Here is a 21,336-nt window from a genome sequence, read left to right as displayed (position 1 = left end):
CATGGTTTGGTTTGGATTACCTCTTTTTCCAGAGCTGAATAGTATAAATAGTATACCTATTTATAGCTGTCTTGAAGCTAAGTTTTAGTTTGGTGCCATTTGTGATGCTCTAACATGCACTATTGCCTCCCAATGGCCTCATCTGCATAAGAGCACTTGAGTTGTATCCATTCAATTCTTTACTTGGATTTTTTTGGGTTTTTTTGTGGGTTTGGTTTTGTTGTTGCTGTTTTTCCAGAGCTCCATATTTTCATCTTGAGTTCCTGAGCAGCAACTGCAAGTGCTATGGGTCTGTATGGAGACAACACACAATTCTTTCCTGGCTGTACTTCCACACTCCTGCCTACTTTTTGAGGCTGTACCTTCTTTGTTCTTCATCTCTTACACATTCAGGAAATAAACACACAAGTAGCCACAATTTTTCTGTGTTACTGAAGGATAAAGTGGTTTTTCTGAGGGAACTTGATCAGAACTAGACTGTATTTGCTGCTTTGTTATCAACACAGACCTCAGAGGTTTTAGTCACCTGGACATTTTCCTCTTTAGTGCTGGTGACAGGAAATTAATTTTTCTCATCATGGCTCTGTCCCATAATAGCACAGAGTTTATCTTTTCCCCTACTTTCCAAGGACTGTTCCAGAACTTTAGACATGTCAGTCATGATTCACTTTTTTTTCTCCCCAATAAACAAAGATAAGAACAGTTGAGAGATGTAAAGGATTTTGTACTGTTTCCTAACCTATGTAAAACTATAAAGGATGTCCCACTGTAGTCAAGAACCATCATTTTCGCATAGAATCAGAGTTGTGTGGGTAGAACCAACAAGATGATGTTACTGTGTCAGCATTAGTGGGAGAAGTGAATTAGAGCCACAGGAAAGAATTTCATGCTTCAGACACTTCTTTTTAAAAAAAAAAAAAAAAAAAATTACTGATTCCATACATGATGTACTTTCATGTGCTGTTGTCTTTGTGTCTGAGTATTAAAAGCATAGTTTTGCTATCTGAAATTGCTGTATGAACATATCTATACTTTTCGTATTGCCTCAAAACCAGTTACGTGTATGCAAAGTTATCTCCCTCTCTCCACCTAGGGAAAAAGCCCTTCTCCTGTGAAATTCCCTTCCCGTGCCCACTAATAAGCATAGCATGAATAGGACTTGGTCTATTTGCCATGATCTTGGGAGTCAGCCTTCATTTCATCTCTTCCTCTTGCAAATAATTGGGGTCTGAATGAACTATCATCAGACTATGAATCATAGTCTGTGTTCATTCATTCATTAAATCCTTTTATATGTTTTATCCTTATTCATCATTTACTCTGTATTCAGAGTTGGAATGAGTTTTCTTTATTACGATGAGCTGTTAAAATAATGTACTTTTGCCTAATTAAATGTTTGAAAGAAACCAAGCAAATGCTATTTTCTCCAGTTTGTCTTCTAGAAGTACAGTATGTAGCCATACCCGTTTGGGCAGTTGGTTTAGCTAGAACTACAGCATGCTCAAGAGAAGAAACTACATATTGAATTCTAATTTGCCACAGCATTTGCAGAAGGAGTTAGTAGGACAGCTTGTAAGGGTCCTGGTCTCCTAAGTATTGCTGCAGTACGAACAACTCTTACTAATTCAGTTACTAATATGAGAGAAAAGGCATTCTGATCTCCTTTCAGTAGCTTATCTGTTAGAGCCATGAATGTTTCTGCATCCTGTGAAAGCTTACTTTCTATTAGCACACTGGTACAAACCCCAAAGCTTTTAAACTTTGAAATTAAAAACAGGAGAAAGAATATCTGAACAGATTATCCAGTGACTAGGACACTTGCTTAATGTGTATTCAGCTGATATTCATAGTTCTGCCTACTCTGATGCTGGAGAATGGACTTGTATATTTATTTTTTGCAATGCAGCACAGTGTCTAACTACTGGTTTAGTAATAATTTTGGGAGTCCAGCTTTCTTCTGTTAATGGTGGCCCACTTTGCATATAGCAATGAAATGCTCATTGGGCTGTAAGGAGAATTATTTTAGTGTCAGTCAACTATGGCCTTGGTCTGGGGAATGCGATAATAAAGTTTAAATCCCTGCGCTTTGGCATATCTGATTTTGCTGTTATGGGAGAGTGAAAAGAATTTCTTTTTTGTTAAATAAAATATACACACATATACATACTTTTAATCTGGAGAGTCAGAATGGGAAAAATGCATTTGGTCAATTCATAGACTATTGGGTATTCTTGGATGAGTCTGGTATTCTCATTTTGAGTAGAAATTCCGTCTTTGTCAGCATATGTGTGTGTATGTATATGTTTCTGCTTAAACCATGGGTTTGACAGATCATCATTCCCCAAAGAAAAGCATTTGGTTGAAAAACTCTTGACTAGTTGCTATTACAAGTTTTCAACTTATGTTTTGGATCAGTAAGTTTCAGGTTATAGTATTTCTGTAAGGTATTAGCTATTTGATTGGATAAATGAAATTTGTGGAATGTGAAAATAATGAACAGTGAATTACATCCTTTAAGCCTATGTTATCAGACCACTAGTAATGTTTTTTTTTTAAAGAAAAAAAATCACTTTTTTAACATAATTTGAACATTTCACCAAAAAAAGTTCATAATCAAAAAAAGAATAAAGTATGAAAAACATGGCTTTGGAAAAACTTGGACCTCAGCCTATAAGCTATTTTTCATAGATGTGTCTGCATATCTGTTGGGTTTTTTGCAACTTGATCAAGCCTGTGAAAATAAAGGTACCTGCAGTAAAATGTGTCAGATTGTAAAAGTGGGACAGAAACAGGAAGACATTAGTAAAAAAAGATCTTCAAATAATTTTTCTCCTGCCTATTTGTATCTGTAACTTAAAGCTCTCAAGCTGAAAGCTTTCAGAGTTGTTTAGTATTGCAAAGCTTTTGAAATATTCTGACTTACTTTTGATTGTAGTGAATTTGAAAGGTGAAATATATTATTTTTAAATGACGCATAAATATAGTTTGTGTAGGGTCGCTATAGGAATGTGTTTAAAATAAATAGTTTGGAGAGGTTTTTCACTTCCTTTCCCCTCCATCCATATCCTTTGTCTTCAAGGGTTAGGTTGCTGAGTCAGTGACAAAGTATTGAAGAGCAATAGATATACACACTAGTCTCCTAAATTGTAGCCATCTACTGAAATCCCAAGTATTGCAATAATATTCTAAATTGTTCAACACTCTGAAAAAGTGGAAATCTATAAAATAAAGCTGCTAGTTTCCCTTGAACTTTTTTCCTATGTAATAGAAAAAACAGCCCAAGTCCTTTGTGAAAATTTTATTTTGATTCAATTCTTCACATACTACATTGTTTCTTTAATACAACATAAAAGTTAACTATAATAAGTTTTGAGCCAAATGTAAAGTTCCTGCTTATGGACAGTACTTCTTGGTATTTGTGTACATGTGAACGTTTCAATACCAAGTTGTGGGCAAAGGAATGCAAGTGACTTTTGAGGAGAAACTAAATTGTGGTTGACAGTAATTGATAGCAGAGTATTTACCTTAAAAAAAACCCTACCTTAAGACAAGATTTTTTTTTGTAAACATGTTCAGGTTTTGTTTGACAGTTTCATATTCTTTTAGTCCACAGAAATCAGAATCTGTACATGACAAATGGCAAAATACAGAAGCAGTAACATCTTCGTTCCCCGGTTCTTATGGAGAGTTACCAAGCAGTAAGTATATGGAGGATTGGCAATATTAGCTTTCAAGTGTGATATTTTTTGTATGCTTTGTGTTGCTAAAATACATCATTTAACTTCAATAAGGGGAAAAAAAAATATTTATATGCTTTAGCTTTGAGCAGGTCCAGTTTGCAAATACAGAAACAGGATTACTGTATTTTCTTCTGTGAAAAAAACTGTTAAGTTTTACTGGAATCAAGGATACTTTTTCTGTGATAGCAAAACATTCAGCTGAGTTTTTAAAGACATTTTCTAGCAGTTTGAAAACCAGAAATGTAGTAAGGCAAACACAGTCATCTCCTCCCCTCCCCCATCTCCCTCATCACCATTATGTGCTCTATAATATATACAGCCCTTTAAGCAAACTGTTGCCTTAGTAATACAAGAGTCATCTTGACTGTTCAATAATGCCCTTAGACTTTTGGCTTAGGGCGGAATAAAGTAATTTCTTCATGTTAATGTCCCACAGGCAGTTGTTCACCAATCTTGGCTTTGCAAGCCAGTCTAAGTTTAACTTTACAGTATGCAACTAACCAAAGAATATTTAAATAAAAACCTAAATGGAATATGGATATTTATCGGTATACATTATCTAACAAATACAGTGTTTTTCTTATAGACTTAAGTCCTATCTAGACTGATAACACAAATTCTTTCAAGTCAAATCTTGACACTCTGCTATGTAAATAAGCCTTAATATCCCCATCTAAGATCAGTTTTTAGTGTACCTTTCCTTCTCTGACTCTTATGTGCCATAACTGTAGAACTTGTGATGACAGCAGAAATGCCTGTTGGAAGAAAGAGATGGAACATAAAATCAAGTGACAATAGTGAATAAGTAGGTGAAAGGCATGGAAATGGTGTAGAGATGACTAAAATGTTCGTGGACAAAAATAGTTTTACTGAGTGACCTAAAACTTCTAATGTAATCCAACTTATATCCCATATCTTTTAGTTCACACAGTTGTTTGGATTTGCAAATTGAAATCTTCTCTGGAACTTGCAGATCTTATTTTAAGAATGAACAGTTCTTTAGCATCAAGAACACACTGGACAGCAGAATGTTTCTGGACTTTCTGTATGTGTTTTCACATGTGCAAAGAGATTAAAACAGGAGTCTTTAATGCTTTTTTTGCATACATGGACATGAAACTGAAGTACTGCAACAGAAGATAAAGCCAGATGATAGGTACCATATTGGCTGTACTATTCTTGATCAATCGGGACACTTGCTGAAAGACTATTTTGTGTTTAGACCAGAGTAGCCTCAGGTTAGCTCTTGAGTCAGTAAGAACTATAAAAGCTATTAATTCAAATTGGTATTGCTTAAGTCTTTCCTTTTTTGGAGAGCTGCTTCTATTCCACAGGATTTCCCCACAGGGGGAAGTCAACTGCAAACTCAGTAGGTTCTTACTAAAGAAATTAGTTGTAAACTGGGGGGAAGGTTTGAAATAATAATGTTGAGCTTTGACACAGTAAAGTTTCCAAAATGGCAGGAAAAAAAGAGAAAAGCAAAATTTTTCCTGATACATAAAGCAATCACATAAATTAAAACATGAGAAGGAGAGGTTTACCTTTGTATGATCAGTTCTGCCTCTCTCATTTTGTCATCCCTTTTTATGTTTTCATATTAGCCTTTACACTTTGTATTGTGGTACATGCCATGTCAGTTATCAGAGATAGAGGATAAAATATTTGCTCTTACCCTGTCTTTCTGTAAAATGATATTAAATGGTCTAGTTTTCTTTTTTCCTCTTCCCTTCTTTTTCTAATCATAGCTGTGTGTATGTTTGTACATATGTTTATATATTTTATTAGATATTGACATAGTTACATTTATATGGTAATTTACTGAATAGCATACTGCTACCATTCAGACTACACTAGTGTACCCTATTCACTGTGCAATATGCAGGTACTTCCATGATTTTTTTCAAACTTCAGTCTTTGCTGCAGGATCCAACATTTAAGCAAATGACTATGCATTCTGTGATCAGGATACTTGTGAAATTTGGTGTTACTGAAAGACGGTTGCTACTTATAATTCAGTTTCCTCTTTTCAAGACATTATATGGTATTGGCAATCAGAGATTATTGTGTAGATTCACAGGATTGTACAACCAATTTACCCAACTTGCGTGTCAGGAAACAAACACTGTAGTAAAGTACTGAGATGTCACATTGTCCTGCTTTTGGCTGGGATAGAGTTATTTTTCTTCCTAGTAGCTGGCACAGTGCTGTGTTTTGGATTTAGTAGGAGAATAATGCTGATAACACACTGATGTTTTAGTTGTTGCTAAGTACTGCTTATGCCAGTCAAGGACTTTTCAGCTTCCCATGCTCTGCCAGGAGCACAAGAAGCTGGGAGGGGGCACAGCCAGGACAGCTGACCCAAACTGACCAAAGGGCTATTCCATACCATATGATGTCATGCTCAGTATAGAAACTGAGGGGGGTTGGCCGGGGGACAGCGATCGCTGCTCGGGAACTGTCTGGGTATCGGTCGGTGGGTGGTGAGCAATTGCATTGTGCATCACTTGCTTTGTACATTATTATTATTATCATTATTATATTGTTATTATTATAATGACTATTTTACTTTATTTCAATTATTAAACTGTTCTTATCTCAACCCAGGAGTGTTTCTCACTCTTACTCCTCCAATTCTCTCCCCCATCCCATTGGGGCAGGGGGAGTGAGCGAGTGGCTGCGTGGTGCTCTAGTTGCTGTTTGGGGCTATACCATGATGCACATCTGTCTGTTGAAGTCCAAATGAGAAAGTGGACTAAACCAACACAGCTGCCAGTTCAAACTGTGCCTTGCTTTGGAAATAATCTGAAAAATCAGGATGGGTAGTAATAAAACTCATGCAATGCAAATCCATAAATGTAACATCTTTCTTATCTGCAAGCATAACTGGTGAGCCACTGGCTATGTGACATCTTGACCACACACCAGTATTGTTGTCCTGTAGCAGAAGAGTAAATCAGGTGGAACTGTACAAAATGTTATTGAATATATGTTTACATAGACTGTACTACTGTTTTAAAGGCAAAGAAACACATACTCAAGTAGTTTTAGAATTTACACAGTAAAATCCATAGTTAAGTAGTCCAAATTGGAAAGTATTCTCAATATCTTTAGAAAATTATGATGAATACATACTGTGTGGGATATCAGACCTCTGTTAAAAAAAAAACAAAAAACCAACTGATGTCACTTAGGTTAAGAATAAATGTTCAAACAACATATTGTCTGAACACTTTGTGTTTATTGCATCAGACAAAAGCATATTCTAAGAAATTACGCTTTTTCAGATCTTTTCAGGTATGTTGCTGAAGTGAAAAATTAAAAAAATCTTTCCATTTGTGGTGTTCTATGTATATTGTCAGTTTATAAATTATGTATGTGTTTTTTCAGGTAAAAGTAGATATCATTCCCCAGACTTTGGGAGTGTTTCATTGCTGAAACTTGTTTGTTGTTGGAGTGACCAATCTATAAAGGTAAGAAATAGCCTGTGTCAGTTGTTGCAATGTAATCCTTAAGTCATATTTGCTGTAATTTAGTATTTGGAATCTGTAATGTGACGTAATAGTTATGGATATATGGTGAAATTATTACATAAATTCAGATCTATGGAAAGCAGATTATTATTTCATTATGAAGTATGCTACTCATGAAACTATTTTGCCTTAAAGTAGATGTTTAGATATGGGAAAGCAACTGTCCTACTAGTCTTTAACCTAGGTGATCTTGTTCATAGCATGTATTTAAAAAATTAGTTACCTGTTCTCTAACAACCAGGTGTAACTTAAATTACAAATGCCATTTTATGCTCCAGGTAAATAAAGGCCAAAATAAGGGCAGTGTCATATACCAATATATTATTAGAGAAGAAACAGAAAACGCCACCTTAAAGGGATAAATAATTAATTCCAAGTCCTTACTTATCACTCTTGAAGAATGATTTAGAAAAGTAAGTTATGGGTTCCCAGGTCACATGAAGCTCATGCCTATTGTTAGTGAAGAATCTGATGTCTTGAGAGATAAATTACTGTTTCTTGAGAGATGACAGGTAACTGTGAAATAGTATGAACAGGGTAATCTAGAGACCATTTTTCATTTTGGAAATATGCATTTAAATAAAGTTCTGTGGTTGCTTGAGTGAGTTAATGTTCAGGAGTATGAAACTCAAGACAGTATACTATGACCTCAAGGGATTTTACTCTGGAAAAGGGAAATACCTGATAGATGTTTATTTTGTGATGTTACTTTTAAAATTGAATGCAACTCTGCCACATTTCAAGTGCAAAGAATATTTCCCATAGCTGAGGTGTGCAGGGGTACTGCAGTGATAGTCCCATGTTCTATTAGACAGTAATGGTTTCTGCATCACATTCAATTGAATTCAACATTTTATCTTGAGCTTACCAGTTCCACTTAGCTTGCAGTAGCTTACAGTACCACTGTCTGCACATCTTCCATATTATTTGATCATTCTTGTTCCCTCACAAACTGTCCCCCTTTCTCTTACAATAAGATTTTTTCCTTTTTGAATCCTTTTAATAAAAAAATCAAATACAGGACCTCAGTTTCAATAGCTGCAATTGTCATGTGAAATCCTTATAATCTCTTGTTGACCTGGTCAGCCACTGAAACTCTATAAAGAGTTGTAATAGCCATGAAACTTGTATTTGTAGCATAGCTGATTATGTGAGATCTGTGTATTTATATTTTCCAATGAATTTAGTGATTGATCAGTTTGTGCAATGTTAATGGTCTTATCTCCCACAGGAGGTTAGTGTGCAAGAAGATAAGGTGTGGAATAAGCTGCCTCACACTTTTTTTCATCTGGAAAGACTTTAAATTTAAGACACTGAAATTGTCAAGTACTGCAAATACCATGCTATCAATGCTTCTCAAATTTTAACATTATTCAGGCACAGCTTTGTAGTTGCAATAAGCTTTGTTAACCTGCTATGTAGTGCAGATTTTGGGTTGTTTGCAGCCAAAGTGCCATAAACATTTTAACATTAAAAATAATTTGATGTTGGCAATAGGTGTGGGTATTCAGCAACTGATGATTTATACAAAATTATAGTTTTTGTAGATCGTAGGGTGGCTTTGTTAAACCTTTATTTGTACAAACACAGATTTATGGCGAATTTATTAATCCTGAGGAGGCTGATCAAGCATTCGTGCACATTTACCCAAAACATCATTAGTTACCCTGCTTTTCAAAACTCTTTTTGTTGTTATTTTCAGTGGAGGATACTGACTCTCAGACATGACCCATAGGACTTGCCAGTTATTGATTCCTCATCTCCTTACAGTACTGTAACAGATTCTGTGCAAACAAGGAAACTGAAAAAACCTGCTGCAAATGATTGATTGGGGTCTACTGACTTGCTGAAGTTGAAGGGCTGAGATGTCTTTTTCTGTCTTTAATTTTAAAAATGTTTATATTTTTAAAATATTTTTCTAAGATTTTTTTTTCCCCCCAGACGATTTTAAAGGAAAGGTCATCCTCATGCATTTTGCTGATCTTTCAGATAAAATGTAGCTGCTTGTTGCCACACTCCTATCCTGCCCAGAAATTACTTAAGTGTGCTCGTCTTTTCAGATAGATATAAAAAAAAAGCTTGCCTTGAAACATTTCGAAATGCAACCACTCTTTCCTCATACTTAATTGTCCTTACTCTGTATGTAAAATAGCCTGTTCTGCAGCTATATCTGTGATTAGGCATTTAGTTATATTTTTTTTTTTTAATAATACTACTATAGTATTGTGGTTTTATGGAACCTTTTTGGCTGAAAGGGTAAGCATTAAAATAAAATAAAACTTAAAAATAGAAGTTACCAGAATAGTCAAACTGTGGTGCAGTCAAAACATTTTGCCTGTTTTTCAGGTGTACAGTCTTCACATCCATGGTCAAGAATTTTAGTTACATGACAACACACGGGCAGTCTGTCACCCTCACAGGGTGCCCATCAGTCTATGGGGCCTCAGCAGTTTGCCTTTGTTATGTACAGCAGTATCAAGCCTCTGTGGTGTGACATACCTGTATAGAAATAACTGAGCTTTATCAGATTCATTACTAATGTCTTCATGATCAGTAGGAGTTGTACATCTGTTCTGCTAGTTCTGAGCTACCTGGATGTGAGTCAGCTCTAACCCTGAAATGGTCCTGTTGTATAGTCCCAAGTGATAAGACCTTGTTAAAACTTGGATGTATTAATTCAGGAGTATGATCAGAAACACAGTTTATGCAGCTTCAGTGTACAACATTTAGGTCCTGATTTGGAAGTCCTCTACTGCCATCTTGATGTTGCATTATTCCTTTTCTGTACAAGAAAATTTGTATCCTCTGTTATCAGCTAGCTACTTACAACAGTCTACCCTTAGGAAAACTGTTGATGCCATATTTAGATCTCTGACATAATCATCTGCATGAAGAATGTAGTTGCTTTAGCTTCCCTCTTTCACCAGTGGAAAAAGACAGACACTGTTGGAGGGACTGGTGAGATTTTAGGAGGAATGAATCATCTCAGGACTCATCTCATCTCTTTCTATTGATTCCTGCAGTACACCTGTATTTTTTTCACTTCAGTTACTTCATTTCCATTAATATCTAAAATAAGGTGGGGTGAATCTGAGATATATCGCAAAGGACTTTACTTTCAAAGAATAAACCACTTCATGTTAAGGCCATTGCAGAGAGTAGTACTGATAAGCTATACCTTCTTTACTGATGCCAAAGTTTACAGTAATTTTCTAACAAGCTCTGAATGCATTTGTTTTTACGGAGTTTGACTCTACCTGAAGCCAACTGACTTTAGTATAAGTGTCTAGAAAACTGTCCTGACAGTTACTATCCCAAATTAGAGGAAAGCAGACTGGGTAATACAAGTCTGATGTTTTGATCTGTATTTTTTTTGTTCCTCGATGTGACTATGTTATGGATGCATCTGGGAGGCAGTTTCTGCAAGGCTCAGCCCTGTAGAGGTTATGGCCTGAGCGATAACCAGGAGTGATGTCTATTGACTTCTTTCCTTAGACCCACTCATTATAAATAGAATAGTAATCCTTGGAAGTAATTGATAAAGTGTAGAAAGGAAAGCCAGTACAACTTAGTATAAATGTAACAGTACAGGTTGCCTCAACTTTTGTTCAATTGTCTTTTTGATTTATTCTCTGGTATTGCTGCTGCAGTCAAACAATTACCTTTCACTCCTTAATATCTGTATTTATAGTTGGACATATGCTGTCTGTACTTTCTCAGGCATAGCAGAAGCATAATTTCTGCCATATTTCACAATCCCAACTAAAAAGCAGCTAGTATTTACTACAGTTGTTACAATTATGGAGAAAAAATGAACATAGATATTAGTAGCCAACAAGATAGCCAATGTATACATAATCCAGAAGGATGTTAAAGTGGACACTATCAAAGAAAATGAAAGGTGATCGTGCAGATCTGTTTTGTGTAACAAACAGGCAAAGCTTTTGGAGATTTTTAAACTTGGTGATGATGATAGATGGCATATATGGATTTTTGGGGAAGATGCAGTGAGAGGACAAAACTAAACATGTGAAACCACACTGAGCACTGTGGAAATGCAGATTCAACAATGTGATAGACAAGTAACATGCAGAGACGTACAGGTGCCTCTACAATATGTTGTACCATTTGCTGTGTTTTTTTATTTTGTTATAAGATGTTAGAGGAAATGACATGTTACAATGCATACACAGTGATGGTACAGGTAATGAATATCTGATCCAGATTAGTGGCAGATTCTTAGCAGATCAGAACACCATGAAAAACACATTGCATGCAATTCTTTTGTGTACCTCTGTAAGAATTTTTTTTGTCAAAAATTTTCCCAGGACAATGACAACATGTCTGTGTTTCTTTCTCTTTCTTAATTATTGTAGATATATTGTAAGAGTCTGATGCAAAGTCAGGATCTGTAATCCCCAAAGCCTAGGGTTGTACGGATGTGAGGAATTGGAAACTGCCTTTGGTTTCCCCTGTAAAATAAAGTGCTGTTATAACAAGGTGAAGGTTTGTGCTATGTTAAAACAGATAGGGCTGGGTTCACTTGCTGTGAACTTTCATACTGTGGACCTGACTATGGTATACTTGTCTATAATAAAGGATTTTGTCACAAAGGACACCTACAGCCTTTGTTCTGCTTAATGATTTGAATTTACAAGGGCAGCTAGAAATGTGATTGAGGACAGCCCATGAATTCACTGTACTTGATTAGTGAGATGAAACTGTGTCTCTTCCAGGCAGTTTGAGGGAGCCTGCATATCAACTTCAATTCATATTAAACTTAAGTAATTTTTAATAGATTGTTTACAATAGAAATATCATATAAATATTTTGTGTTTATAACATAAACATATTTAACTTAAAATTTTCATATTCAATTTAAATTTATATTTAAGTTGAGGTGGAGTACACTGTCCTGGAAACTTTAGATTCTCTCTGTCTTTCAGGAAATTTCTTGTACTTGAGAATGAATACCTTCCTGAGGGGGAAAAATTGTATTTCTTTTCTGAACGAAATACCAAATGAAGAGAAGGTACGCATGCTGCCATTCTGCACCATGCTGAAATTTAGACTGAGTAAGGATTGCAAAAGTTTGGGTCCATTGTGTAAGGTCTTCCTGTGCTTTATAAACATCTTAAGTCTTTAAACTTTCTTAGTTCTCCTGGGGCTTCTCTGCTAAAGTGAAGAGAAGGAAAGCAATAACTCTACCATACAGTCTTCACACTGCATTGTCTTAGCACCCATATGTGGTCCATCAGCTATTGTAAGTGCCATTTATAGGTTGTTCATAATTCCAGCAGATGTTCCTTCTGGATAAAAGGAGTTTGAGGAATAGTATTTCTGTTTGTAGACAAAAAATACAGTATTACCATGTCTGAGCTAGAGGAATAGAGGATCACCGCTAATAACAAAACATTCTTTAAGCTATTCAGAGAGAGGCTAGACACCAAAAATTCTAAAAAAATCAAAGGTCCTTATTCAGTCTATGAAGCATTTTTGCACACATCATAGAAAAAATTAAGATATTTCTTACTAGCTGTTATCGCCATGTGCTTTACTAAAATATATTGTCATGACCCCTTTAAATCAAGGAGGCAGTAGATGACTGATGCTAGTTTTGAGATTAAAGAAAATGAATGTTTAATTAGTGGGAAACAGTCACAATTGACAACTTGTACCATTTTGTTGCTCTCCAGTTAACATTTTTCTCAATGTGTATGTAGAGACACATGATTATCACTGTCTGAAAGATATTAAGTGCTGACTTTCTAATGACATTCACTGGAACAGTCTTAAAATTTTGTAGTAGTTATTTAAAATTGTCAAATACTTAGATAAATAATTAAAGTCCTGATATCATCCAATAATAATTTGCATTTATGACAGATTATTGAGGCAATGCAAGCAGTGCTGCTGGCAGAAGTTCAAAGGACTATGAATACCTTGAGAAAGACAGCAATCTGCAGAGAGCCACTGGCCATAGTGGAGAATGGAAATGGTAAGTTGCTGACACTGCCAAAGACTGAAGAGAGGGATTTGCAATACATTAAAAATGTTTCTTTGCCATGTAGGTGGAAAATTTATTGGTATATTCTTTTAGAAGAACTTTCTCTAGTACTCAGAACAAGTTAGGAGTATGAGTTCATAATGCATTATTTCTGTGTGAGACAAGCCAAATGGCCTACCTCTGACCTTATCAGGCTATGAGTTTCGTTATATGACTGTCAAGGAGTTAAAGGACTTTCACATTCTCTCATCATCTCTGAACATTAAAGAAGAAAAGGTAAAGTTTCTTTGATTGTATGATAGTTCTGGTATTGTAAATATATTTGCAAATAAAGGAAGCAGTGTGTTTGAAATAGAATCAGTAAATCATACTGAAAAGAAGTTTTACAAATTTATCTTTTCAATGACATCAGAACTTATACTGCACTAAAAATTAATTGCTTAAATTTTATAACTTCATAATGTAATACAGAATATTTTATTTTTCTTTTAGAAATAACCTCCTTGCAAGGAGATATCAAATGCATTTTACAATTAGATCATTTCATTTTACAAGAAGCTTACTCTTTGCAACTTTACAATGGTGCTAATGTTTATGGTAAAAAAGATTGAACCTGAATTTATGTTACGAAGTTATACTCATTTTTTTTAGCCCATTAGCTGAGTCTTAAAATTAAGTGACCTAAATTTTAGATCCAATCTTATTAGTGAGCCTTCTCTTGGGGAAACTAATTTATAATCTCATTGAGTGTGTGTGTCTGTCATGAAAATTTGTTACTGATCTGCTTGTTCCAGGATACTAAAAATGATCAGTGATCCTTGCTTCAGGCCACAAAACAAAATGGTGTCTCTAATTTGGACTGTTGGAATAGAGTGAAACTCCAAACACTTTGAATAATTGTCATATATGAGTTTATACTTTGCTTACACTGAAGATTGCTTTGAATCATTTTATTTTTATGTGGCTTGGGACAAGATGCACTGTAACTGCAGCTGTAAAGTTCATCTATGAATTTGATTTCAAATTTCCTGAATTCTCAGAGTGTATTTCAATATGGTGTTTTGGCATGGGTTACAACAAAAATGCAACTAACTGAAAGTTGCAAATGCAGATATCTGCAAACTCCAGAAGTGTTTAGGTCTTCGGGTTTGTTTCAAAACCTTCTATACTAGATGAAAAAACATTTTTGTTATATAGAGTGCTGGAATGATTACAAGAGTCTAGTAGTCAATTGTTTAATTCTAATTAAGTATTAAGACTCACACGAGTTAGGAATTCAGGGGAGTTACTTCAGCTTTCTACTCTCTGAAAGGGGAATTTGGTTGTTTGTATGTCTAGTAAAAGATTTTTACTGTCATTTTGTTCTCAACCCTGTTATTTGAAGGTTATTCAACAAACAACTAGAAAATTGCTTTGCTAGAATGAGTGCAGTATTCATATGCACTTATACTGGCTAGGACTTTTTTTTCATACTTCATGATCTGAACTACATAAGTATACCCTGTAAAGCAGAGTGGATTTTTTGAAATATTGTTCAGCAATTTAATGTATTCTGGAATAGACCGAAAACATACAGGAAAGCTGGGAAAGAGATGTTACACTGTGAGTATTTAATATCGTATTAGCTTTCTTTTTGTTCTGTTTTCCATTCATGTTTTAGCTTGTTGCATTATTTATCACAGTATGTAAATAGCACAATGTGGTGGGTTGGCCCTGGCTGGATGCCGGGTGCCCACCTAAGCTGCTCTATCATTCCACCTCCTCAACTGGACAGGGGATAGAAAATATAATGAAAGAGCTTGTGGGCTGAGGTAAGGACAGGGAGAGATCACTCAGCAGCTACCATCGTGGGCCAAACAGACTCAACTTGGGGAAATCAGTTTAATTTATTACCAGTCAAATCAGTGTAGGGTAATGAGAAATAAAAACCAAATCTTAAAACACCTTCCCCCCACGCCTCCCTTCTTCCTGGGCTCAACTTCACTCTCGATTTTCCCTACCTCCTCCCCTGCAAGGGGACAGGGAATGGGGGTTTCGGTCAGTTCATCACATGTTGTCTGCCACTCCTTCCTCCTCAAGGGAGGAATCCTCACTCTTTCCCTGCTCCACTGTGGGGTCCCTCCCACAGGAGACAGTCCTCCATGAACTTCTTCAGCGTGAGTCCTTCCCATGGGCTGCAGTTCTTCATGAACTGCTCCAGCGTGGGTCCTTTCCACAGGGTGCAGTCCTTCAGGAGCAGACTGCCCCAGCGTGTGTCCCCCGTGGGGTCACAAGTCCTGCCAGCAAACCTGCTCCAGCGTGGGCTCCTCTGTCTCCACACGTCCTGCCAGGAGCCTGCTCCAGCACGGGCTTCCCATGAGGTCACAGCCTCCTTTGGGCACATCCCCCTGCTCCAGCGTGGGGCCCTCCCCAGGTACAGGTGGATCTCTGCTCCCCCGTGGGCCTCCATGGGTGCAGGGGCACAGCTGCCTCACCAGGGGCTGCAGGGGAATCTCTGCTCCGGTGCCTGGAGCACCTCCTGCCCCTCCTTCACTGACCTTGGTGTCTGCAGAGTCCTTCCTCTCACATATTCTCACTCCAGCTGCAGTTGTGCAGGGTTTGGGGTTTTTTTTCCCCTTCTTAAATACCTTATCCCAGAGGTGCTGCTGCCATTGCTGATTGGCTCGGCCTTGGCCAGCGGTGGGTCTGTCTTGGAGCCGGCTGGCGTTGGCTCTGTTGGACATAGGGGAAGCTTCTGGCAGCTTCTCACAGAAGCCACACCTGTAGCTGCTCTGCTCCCAAAACCTTGCCACGCAAACCCAATACACACAAATATTCTTGTTTTGGTTTGTATGGTTTTCTAATAGACACTGCAAAACTTGATGGGTTTATTCAGAATTGAACAATGTTCTTTTTGTGATTTCTAATATGCTATAGAGTAAAACTATTTGTGGCATGTAATGATATGCAGAAATTATTAAAAACCCATCCAGGAGTAAGTCCACAACCAGTGTAATTACTGGGTTTAGTCATTCATCTGATAGGTATGTCATCTTATATCTTTCTAAATACTCTGTATTTATGGGTTGTACAGTAGCTGTCATCTTGTACAACATCAAGGTAAAGGTTAAATATTGTTTCAGTTTAAGTCATAATTCAAGACTGGGATCATGCACTCTGACCCACAGTAAAAGTATCTGAATCTTGGCTGCCATCATCATTGTACTGTATTGCATTTTTGTTTAATTGGAATTAATAGATTTGGAGAGGTTTAACTTTGTTTAACTCAACAAATTTCCACTGAAGTCAATAGAAGTTGTCTTTAAAAAAACAAACAGAACTTTCAGGTTTTGACCTTCAGTTTTTATTAACTTCAAAGTTTATAGTATATTATATAGCTTTTTTTTTTTTTTTGAAAGCTCCTTACTCCTTAGGAAGCTCCTGCATCCTTACAAGGTGGTAGCATTTAGACAACAGCTTCAGTTGCTGAATAATTTAAAATGCCATATTTTTCTCTGTGGTTCCATACAGAGTTGTTTGTTAATTGAATTTAAAAAAAAAAAAATTCCAGAAACAAAAATAAGGAATTAAAAAAGCTATTCATGTAAAGCATGCCACAGAAAGGGTTAACTGTGCTCTGTCCTAATACATTCTCCCATTGTTGCTAAAAGGAAATATAAATGCAAACAGCTGCAATTTCTTTATGTTAATGTCAGAGATAATAATTCTGGACCTGTTCCAAACATATTGATAGTAATCTTCCCATTGATTTCTGCAAGCTTTGCTTCAGTTCTTCAAAGAAGCTGAGGTTTTCCCTAATTTTTTTTACATTCATCATAACTCTGAAAAAGTATATTGCACTATATCCCTTCTTGCCTTTTTCCTAAACACTGGATCTCAGGTTAATAGTACCATTTAACAGGTTGTCAGTGTGGTACTGTTTTCTACTGCCATGTGAGTCAGAGGCAGTGATTTTAAAACCTCAAGAATCTATTATTCCACTTCTATTTGCATAAACTAAGAGCAACTAAGTTTGGCATTCTTCATTCATTTTTCATTTGTAGTATTTGATCTTATGACATACGTACCTAGTCCATACCCAGCCACATGCAGAACTTCTTTGATCGGAGTTAAAAATTGGTAAATACCACTGTTCTCATTCAATAGCCTAGTGATTGGATACAAAGAAACTGGATAGTCCCTCCTGTAGTTGAATTGAAGCTATATCTTCCTCAACAGTAATTCATTGCTTATCCTCAAGGCATTCTACAGTGAGTCAGCTACAGGAATTGTTTCCCTTTTCATGGACATCTCAAAATATTTGCAAAGGTAAGAGTTAGAAATGGGATTCCCTAACCACCATGTGTGTGTTGTGTGTAGGACTGTGATCTCCTTTTAGCTACTGCACTAAAGCAGTTTCCTGTGCACCATCCTTGGATTCTTATTTCTTCTAATGCATAGGGAGCCAAAACTATCTTATCTGAAATGGCCTTATAGCATACAAATTTTTCTGGAACTGTGTGCTTTGATTTTTTGTAAAATGTGAAGAACTGGATTTATTTACCTTTTAAGAAAATTGTAAGGGTAAATGTGTTTAGGATGTTCATGCTCAGATATTAAATTGAGGAACTGATGTATGTTATATTCCTGGAATGCCAAAAACTGGAAAAGTGAAAGGAAAGCATAAAGTACAGGCTTTATTCTTAAATACAGAATATTACTTTAACTGTCTCTTAGATTTCTGAAAAATTTAAATGTGAAAAATTGCACTACTAAGACTAGTTTGCAACAAATTCTAGTTTGCACTTAAATTCCTAGTTTAAGAAACTGCTAATGATCCAAGCTTTTAAGGATATTTGAAAAGTATTAGCTATAACCTCATCTTTTGTATGTGGTTTTGGAGCTCTTCAGACTATTCAATTAAATAAGCTGGTTTTTTGCAAGAAAAAAATTTTCTGCTGATAAATACCAGAGTGAAATTAATGGTGGCAATTGAATTTCATAGGTTAGTGTAAAGAATTGTCAAAGACTTGTCTGGAATATAACAATATGTTTTGTTAGAATGAGGAATCCATTCAGTAATGGTAAATCAATGAAAGGCAGGATATAACAGCTTCTGTTCACTAGAAAAGTGTAGTGACCTGCAGCAGAGGTTTTCAAACACTTCTGTAGTCTGGGTTTCAGAAATCTGTCCAGTTGCAGACAATTTTGTCAACTCTTATGAAGTTATTCTGTGACCTTGTCTTTCTGTATAGCAAATGAATCTTCTTGCCTGCCTTCAAAGTCTTAAGGTTTTGTCAAGGAAGTGTAGATAAGGAGAAGGGTTGTTCTGTCTCTGATATTTTCTTTCATATTGTCATCTTGTTACAACCTACTGCCTTTTCATACTAGTCCAAAGGTACATTCTGACTCTAAACAAACAAAAAAGACAACCCTGACTCTGAGTGTTAGTGTATTTGGACCATTGATATCACAAAGATTACACAGGATTTCAATGAAAACTTGTCCTTGGTTGCCTGATTGCTGGGGAAATAACTTTTAGGTGTGTAAAATGCATTGATATTCTTATTTATTATAACCACATTAATGTAACTTGTTTGTGTTCTGGTGAAATACTACATGCCCAGAAAACTTGAACAACACCTGAGGAATCAATTTCTTGCTTAACAGTTTACATTCACATAAATGTATATCTGTCCTCGTATCCTTAATTTCCCTTACTGTGTTAGTTTCAAGTTTGGATTTGATCTTGTGACATATGTAATGTATTCAATCTTTGAAACTGCTCGCCTTGCAATGGCTGGGTTCCACATCCAACATGAATCAAGTAATCAAGCAAAATCTGGGAAAAGGTGTCCAGACAATTGTGCTAAAGTTCTAGAAATGCACATACCCAGAAAATTAAAGCTATCTGTGCAGCTCTTAGGAAATCTCTCATCTCTTGTGGATTGATGGATTGACTACTTGTACAATCAGGGATTAAGTCAGGGAAGGTGGGAACTCATGGGAGGATTTCTGAAAAACCAAAGAAGAAAAGGCTAAAGAGGAGAATGGGATACAAAGGAACTGGAGGCAAAAAGAAAAAATGTCTAGAAAAATGGAGAAGAAAAAATTTTAGAAGCATGGCAATGAGAACATGTACAAAAGGTTACCAGTTTTCCAATTGAAATCACAACCAGGAAACTGGTTGCTGATTAAAAAAAAAATCAAGTATATAATTTGATCCCATTTCTGGTATGATAAAGGTTATGATAAAGTTGGGACTAGGAAATGAGGCAATTTTGACAGTGTGCATGATTTTGGATTGAAAGAAATTGAGAAGAGAGATCATTAAATGCACAAGCGGTTAAGAATCCATGTATCCCAGCAGCATGGCTTTTGAAGAACATAGAAAATGCTCCTTTTTTAGCCCATTCAAATCACATGAAAGAAAAGACAATTTGGTTGTCTGGAAGAAAACCAAAGACAATAAGAAGCATCTTTCATTATGACAGATATACTAAAGGAAAGCAAGTGGAGGGTTTGTGTTAGTTTTTATAACTTATTTGTTAAACTCACAGATTTTACTGGTTTGGGGTTTTTTTTGTATATATATATATATGCAGATATTTGAAAGAACCTAAGGGGATTTACCCTATGCAGGCTGTTTCAAGATTTTATTGCTTTAGAGGAACTAATAGTACTTCCTGCTGCTTTCTCAGACTAGTTCAATTTTTCAAGGGTATTGAGATTAAGTATCTTCAGTTTGGCATATGAAGATCTAGAGTACATCTCTGGAGCTTATGTTTCAACTGGCCAAAAAGTAAGTGCAACAGGACTAATAGATTGCACTTAGTAGTGATGAAATTACATTTGCATGAACCCACCCTAAATTCTTTTCAAGAACAACATTTCTACATTATATCAAAATTCTTTTTACAAAATGTAGTGAGAGCTGATCTGGTTAGGTCAAAGTAGAGTCCTGTTCGTATAAGTTGAAATCTGAATCAGGCCACTATTGTCATGAGGTAAGCATAGGTTTGGTAAAAATGAGTGAGAACGCGAGAATGTTGACCTGAAGAAATCTTTACATTTCAGGAATTCTTTTCATACATGGATCCTCCAAAATGTATAAACAGACATGTCCTTCTGAGGCTCACATTATCTGTAAATAAAACATGTAGTATTTCAAATGAAATTGATCACAACTGTCCCTCTTCCTATGTAGCTTCTCTGTGCTTTGAACTATTTCCAAACTTGAGTTTTAGAGTAACACCTGAACCAAACACTATGATTGTATTTTCTTGCAGTTGTTACTTTTCAACTGGTTTGACTTTTGGCTTCAGATATCTTCCTGCCTGGCATCTCTCACATTTTTGCAGTTTAACCTTCTCCTATTGCATGTTACATCTTCCAGCTGGATTCTTCCAGGTTGTTTTATTCCTTTACATTCCCATCTTCCATCTCCCCTTTTTCCTAAGAAACAAGAATGTTAAAAATTATCTGCAAAATGAGATTTCCTTTCTCTGTCCCCTCTGTTCCTATTAGTGCAAACATTTTGGCCAATAAGAACAGAAAGTTTTTTAGATGGAACTGAAGTTTTGTGCTCTTGGACAAGTTCATGCACATCACAAAATTCATTAAACTATTAGACTTACTTCAGGCTGTTTTAAAAAATTCTCTGGCAGGCCAATTTTGTGTGTGCATGCATTAGCAATAAGCAGTCTAAGAAATGATTGTATAAACAACATTTTGTCACTATTAATGAGAATTGGATTAATCTCATTTTAGTCCGTGAAACAGTAAACCAATTAATCTAGCATTTGTTGATGAATGGACTTTGAGTATAAGCTGGTGACAGCAGTAGCTTTCCTCTGTACTGAATATGCATTAAAAATTAGTGTATTGTATCCTAGTTTCATATTACAAATATTTCCAGTAAAAGAATACAAATCAATGTAATATTTTAGCATCTAACCTGCGGTTTAACTATACCACTGTATCATGTCCTATATATCCAATTAAAACTGTATTTTGATCCAGTAGTCTTTAATATTAGTGGTCAAGTACTAAAGGAAGTAAGCTTAAAGACTCGTTCTAG

The 21,336-nt window shown here is 36.0% G+C and overlaps 1 protein-coding gene across 1 annotated transcript in view; it reads left to right on the top strand.

Moving 5' to 3' along the window:
* Window positions 1–21,336, top strand: part of WDR72 (WD repeat domain 72) — a 119,284-nt gene that overhangs the window by 61,248 nt on the left and 36,700 nt on the right. Inside the window, exons 15-17 of the mRNA XM_075714184.1 lie at window positions 3,607–3,698; window positions 7,128–7,210; window positions 13,157–13,268. Coding sequence (XP_075570299.1) covers window positions 3,607–3,698; window positions 7,128–7,210; window positions 13,157–13,268 — 287 coding nt within the window. The remainder of the gene's footprint in view (window positions 1–3,606; window positions 3,699–7,127; window positions 7,211–13,156; window positions 13,269–21,336) is intronic.

Source organism: Pelecanus crispus, chromosome 7 (genome assembly GCF_030463565.1).
Source record: "Pelecanus crispus isolate bPelCri1 chromosome 7, bPelCri1.pri, whole genome shotgun sequence".
In the NCBI taxonomy this organism is placed as follows: Eukaryota; Metazoa; Chordata; class Aves; order Pelecaniformes; family Pelecanidae; genus Pelecanus; species Pelecanus crispus.
This window is presented reverse-complemented; position numbering and strand designations above follow the sequence as displayed.